The sequence below is a fragment of the Cydia strobilella genome, chromosome 17 (genome assembly GCF_947568885.1).
Source record: "Cydia strobilella chromosome 17, ilCydStro3.1, whole genome shotgun sequence".
Classification (NCBI taxonomy): Eukaryota; Metazoa; Arthropoda; class Insecta; order Lepidoptera; family Tortricidae; genus Cydia; species Cydia strobilella.
Window position 1 is genome coordinate 5,733,888 of NC_086057.1, and position 6,018 is coordinate 5,739,905.

Consider the following 6,018-nt stretch of genomic DNA (forward strand, 5'->3'; position numbering starts at 1 on the left):
AGCATGGCGCGCTCCATGGCTCTCTGTGCTACTCGTATTTTATGCACAACCTCCTTAGTGAGCGTCCGTCTCGGCACCGTATGTCATGGTGGGCTGCCCGCGCAGCATGGTTCCCCTATCACTAAGTCCGTCACTTTCGCACTCACATACTTGTTAGAACGTGACAGGCATGGTGATAAGCGTACCGTGCTACGACTCCAGGACACATGGCATTGTGGAACGTTATTAGATTTAAGTATGTCCGCTAGTTTGTTGAATGCTGCCCATCCCAGCTGGATTCTCCTGGAGATCTCCTTTCTCTGTTGTTTTTTGTCAAAAGATAGAATATATCCAAGATATACGTATATATACAAAGCACACATATATATAGTTTGTAATAGAAAGTGTGTAATTTAAACATAAAATGGTAATCATACTTGATAGCCTATTAGCATACCTTCATGTTCTGTAAAAAATGATATTATAATTAGTATAGATCATTGTATACAGTACAATACCTTCTACAGACAATATAATAAACAGCTAGCACTAGGAGATTTAATTTATAAGCCCGTAGAAACAAAAAAGATATTAGGTATAATTTGATAAGATTAAAACCGTCTGTTGTTTGTTATTTAGTTAGGTACCTCCATAAATTATGAATCACCAGTATGAATAATTTCGTACACAATGGTGCTTCCACACTGCCTATTGTACGAGTATAACGTTATAAAACATCGTGTGATATTGACAACATGATAGAATCGATACTGTTTTATAATGTTGTCCCTGTCACACAACCGAGTGCCATGTGCCGATAATCATGAACTTATAACTTGTAATAATAAAAAAAAACGTTTATTCAAAGATCTTACTTACAACTAAATACATATTTTCTTCTGCCAAACCACACAGTGGTTTGTTGGCAGACGAGGCTCCTTTGCGTTTGTGTTAGCGGTTGATATGTAACTTAACTTTATCTTAAACCTAAACTTACCTACTTAACCCTTTACTGCATGCGCAGCCTTATATGGCTGTTATGTTTGGTATATAATGTTGTTAATGGATGGTATACATACTAATTTAGGTATCTAGGTACCTGTTTAAAAATACAAAATGTACTCTTGAACTTTACTCACTCATTTTATTTAGGAAATTGACAGTGACTGAGTAACAGAAAACAGCAGTGTTGGGCATTCAAGAATAAAATCATTATTTGAATAAGAATTCGTCGGAATAAAATCGAGTTTAATTTTTGCGTATTCAAAGTTTAGTGAAATACCAAAAATTGTGAAATTAACTAATGTACTTATATCTATAATAACAACAATAATGTATTAGGTAATGTATCTAAAACAATATGTATGTATAACAATACTAAGGTATATTAAAATGCTAAAACGTCGATACATAAAATATCCAGACTTGTCAAATTTCTAAAACTAAAATATGACATATTATGTACATACATTTATAATGCACTCCACACTTTCACGCTGCAGTTTGTGAAGAGTTAGCTTTGATGAGCTCTAGGTACCTAACTACCTGTACATGCTAGTAGGTAGAGTAGCTATAAACCGGTTTGTACAGTTGAAATACCAAAGCAGTCTATATTTAGGATACACAGTTAATCTACATACAATACATTCCAAGGTCAAACATGATCAAACACGCGTGTTTGATCATGTGATTAATACTTATAATAGAAAATAAGGCTAGCAATTAACATTAATTGCTAGCCTTTTCCATTTACATACCGAGATCAGTTTACGGAGTAATAATGATTAGGTAGGTAAACGGTTTGTCTATAGCTTTGGTGATTGTTTACTTTTTGTTCTCTGATACAATTACTAGACGACAACGCGAATTATCGCTCGACTGTACTTTAATATTTACTTAGGGACAGTCCGAGAGACTTGCTCAAATATAACGCAAATTTCAATTGAACTAAACTCTAACTAAGCTTACTCTACACCAGCTTGCTAAGTGACAGAGTCTGCGAGTGCTATCACAAACGTCAAATTACTACGAAAATATGTATGTCGTTCATAGTGCCACGTAGGTACGTCTGTACGCAGTTTAGAGACGGCTCTATATACACCCGCGAATAAAACAAGACAGAAACTAAATGCAAAAGGCAACTATATTTATAATACTTTCTGTTACCAAAATTTTGATTCTTATCTCTAATTTGTATTCCTAAATTTTATTATAATATTATTGTCTATCCCTAAGAAATAATATTTGTCATCGTTATATCCAAACAGGCTCCAAACTTGAGTTACCAAATGAATGCAAATGTGTATCCTAAATAATACTTTGATCACTATACTCGATTTTTTCTATTTTTGCTGACCAACATAAGAAACAATTCTTTTATATTGGTGACATATATATCATTTTATAGACTTTGTTGGTGTTGAGGTAAACGTTCGATTTTAGTAACAGATCTTTTATTTTGTGAACTAATGTTATTTCTTGATAGATATTTTTTTACAGTTTTTGACAATGAACAGTGTTCAAATTTCTGGTGATTAAATTTTAGTAACAGATTTATTATTTTAGTGACTAATGATAATAATTAGGTGATAGAGAGTAAATTTGTCTGGAGATTGATTGTAAATTATACCCAACGTAAAATACTTAAATTATATCCCTATTCTAATATCACACAGCCGATAATATTATAACAGATATCATCATATCAGAACTGGCACTCATAAATATATCGTAAGGGCAAAGTCGATATCCAGGTCGAACCATAATACTCGTATTCGATATGTAATAACATCTTAAGAGTAATAAGGATAGACATGTACAAAAACAATAATGTTAGAGTGAGATAGCGCTTTATGAATAAAAAAACACTTCCAAGATGTCGTTGTTTCAATCATCAAGTCCTTATAATGTATTGTGATACCTATTACAGCTAGGTTAGTGGTATTTTATGGAAGCTTAATATAAACATTGCTGTTTAATGTACCTCCCTGTTATACCTACTCTGACGCATAATTATTTAGATAGATGTGCTATTTATTTTTGCTGTTTTATCTTAACTTTATATTAGGTTACATTTTTTTTATTTACATAGACGATTGAGATCAGAATAAGAGGCAATAGTTGGGGCACCTACGACATGACAATAAAGACAATAATAAAAGACACATAATAAATATGTTTGTGCCCTTATCTTCGCCAAAGTTACTTATACAAATGTAGTGCATCTGCCAGTTATGATTAATACTATAATATAATGATCTCAAACACCTACTTTAGAAATGTTTAAAATCAGTAGTTCAGTCACTCTTAGGTTCTTTTGTCACTAGGCAAGCTAGAACCTGGTAAACAAGCTGTCAGCTACACAGTCTTCCTTTCCTTGAACAAGAGCGGCAGACCCCCTCGGATACCTTGCACAATGGAAGATTTGGGCTCCACCCTCGGTTTCCTTATCGTTTCAGGAGCAGGCTCCACTGTGAACTTAGATAAGATGGCGGCCAGTCCAGCCATTGACTGCATCAGACCTAAGCGTTCACCTGTAAAAAACATTGAAAAATTATTTTATGGTAGGTATTGTCGTCATTATCATTTTAACATTCTAGACTTCTTGGTAGTACGAGACAAACGATCTTGTTTGATCCATCTGGAGAGCATTGCAAGTCGCAGTTGAAAGTCACTTTGTCTGTTTAAGTCAAGTTTGTGTGGTAAAGAGTTTTAAAATCTCGTCTTACCTATACAAACTCTCGGTCCCTCGCCAAAAGGCAGGTAAATTTGTTTTTGGATTGAATTGAGTTCATCTGGATAAAATCTTTCCGGCCGGAACTCTTCAGGTTGATCCCAGAATGTCGGGTCATTGTGCAGTGCTTGTAGCGGAATTACTATACCAGTACCCTCATCTATTGTTATATCTACTTCTTGTATCGTATATGTTCGAGCACATTCTCTAATTAAAAACCCGAGCGAAGGAAACATTCTCATGGCCTCCCGGAAACACCATTCTAAGTAACTCATTTCTTTAATTGCGTCATAGCTCAATTTGTGATCATGTTTTGCTAATACACGATCTATTTCGCTTTGCACTTTCTTTTGAACATCAGGATTAAAGGCTAACTGATGGAGTGTGAAGCTAGTAGCTGAAGATGACGTTTCAAAACCGGCTGCGAAAAACACAAACACTTGAGCAGCCATTAGTATTTCATCTAATTCTAACGTAGCTTGCTCTGGGGATCCATCTGGTTTAAACTTCTCTATCGATTCGCCAATCATCGTTCCCTTCTTTTTAATTTCTAAGAGCAAGTCAATAAAGTCATTTCTTCCAGAGGGTTCATAATTTCTTTGCCTTTGTATTTCGTTTACCAGATTTATCAAATCTTGCTCCATTTTACCCATATATTTCAAACGAGCACATGCTTGTGGGAAAATTTCTTTGAGCATCGCTACGATAGCGTCCTTGATTGTTACGTCGAATATTTTATGGCCTAATTCTCTGAAAGCAGAGGTCTCGTTGTTTATAGAATCGGCATCGAGTCCAAAACCACAGGCGCCTATGAAGTCGGTAGTGTATCGGGCCATGAGGTCACGAGCGTCGATGGTGCGGCCGCCGGCGGCAGCCGCTAGCGTGCGCTCCTGCAGCCTCTCAGCGCGCTCTACGATCAACGGGAACATCGCCTTCAGCTTGCCGCTCGTGAACGCCGGCGTCATGCGCTGCCTCAACAAGCGCCACAGATCTCCATCCGCAAAGAACAAGTTCCGCATCATTGGCTCTATAATGGTCTTACTTGCATTCAAACCTCGTGGGTAAAAATGGATGAAATCAACCGTCAGGATCTTCTTCATAATGTCTGGGTCTCGAATCACGAGCTCCGGGCGTGTAGATCGGAAGAACCCGACGATCTTTTCATTGGGATATTTGAAATACATCTCCGTTGCGATTTCTGTGACACTTTTTTTCTGGAGATAGTTACTCAGATTATTCCCAAATAGGAGCATGGGTTTGTCATGTTTCACGCCTCTGTCTTTCCAGTAGTTGAATGTCCTTGTGTTGTAATAATACAGCGCGGCAAGCGCGACGAGTATGAGAGCCGCTATTATCATCGTAACCTTGTATGGTGTGGGCCGACCGGTTGCCGGCGCAGTGCGAATGATACTGATCCTGTGATAGATAGCTTCGTCATTATAAACGCATCTGGAGACATAGCGTTGTGAGTAATTATTTATAACTTGCATTTTATCCTGTTTAGAACAGTTTAAATAAATAGGAAGTCATCGTTGAATTTCAAATGATTACCAGCTCAGTCATCACGTCATATAAGTTCCTTGCATTTTGTAAGAATTTCGAAATAAACCCTAACATTTTATAGGGTGAAGGCACAAGTGGCCTTTTAACGAAATTTCTAAGTTCAAGATCATCTAATTTGCCCACTAATTAAACAATTGGAATGATTTATGATATTAGGTGGTGTTCAAGAAATTATTATTAAAAAAAACATTTATTTTGGACAATAATACAATCCATATTTTGTTAGTTACAAATATACTTAAATTAGTTAGTACCTAAACTAAGATGTTGGGAGGTCCAGTGCCTAATAAGTGCACTGTCCCATCTCCCTGCCACGACGGCAGTATAGTATAGGCAGTTATAAGTAGTTTAAGTTTTGTAAAAAATTTAACGTAATAGTATTTTACTTTTAGACATATTTCATTAATCATTAAACATAATGTAAGCGGTTTTTGCCAGTAATTCCCCTAATAAGACTCGTGTGTACCATCTTACAGATTAACCATTTTAATAAAAATAAAAAAATCTGGGAAAAAGTTATTAGAGTTAGACCAAGTAAAGACTGCAACGATTTTGACAGCTAGCATACGCAGTGCAAGTGTTATTTGTATCGCCTATATTTCATAGAAGTTTGATGTTTAAAATAACACTTGCACTGTTGTGTTATCAAAATCGTTGCACTTTTTCTGGTCTAACTCAATTGCATAACATCAAATTCTATTTTATAATTACATTCAAATTTCAAACAATTCCGAAACACAAAG

The 6,018-nt window shown here is 35.9% G+C and overlaps 1 protein-coding gene across 1 annotated transcript; it reads right to left on the reverse strand.

Annotated features, from left to right (window-relative positions):
- Positions 1-1,389: 1,389 nt before the first annotated feature.
- Positions 1,390-5,137, reverse strand: LOC134748961 (cytochrome P450 6B2-like). The gene is made up of 2 exons (XM_063683827.1): positions 3,708-5,137; positions 1,390-3,512 (listed from the first exon to the last, which is right to left on the reverse strand). Exons 1-2 carry the CDS (start codon positions 5,068-5,070, stop codon positions 3,337-3,339), a joined length of 1,539 nt encoding a protein of 512 aa, XP_063539897.1. The 5' UTR covers positions 5,071-5,137; the 3' UTR covers positions 1,390-3,336.
- Positions 5,138-6,018: the final 881 nt, after the last annotated feature.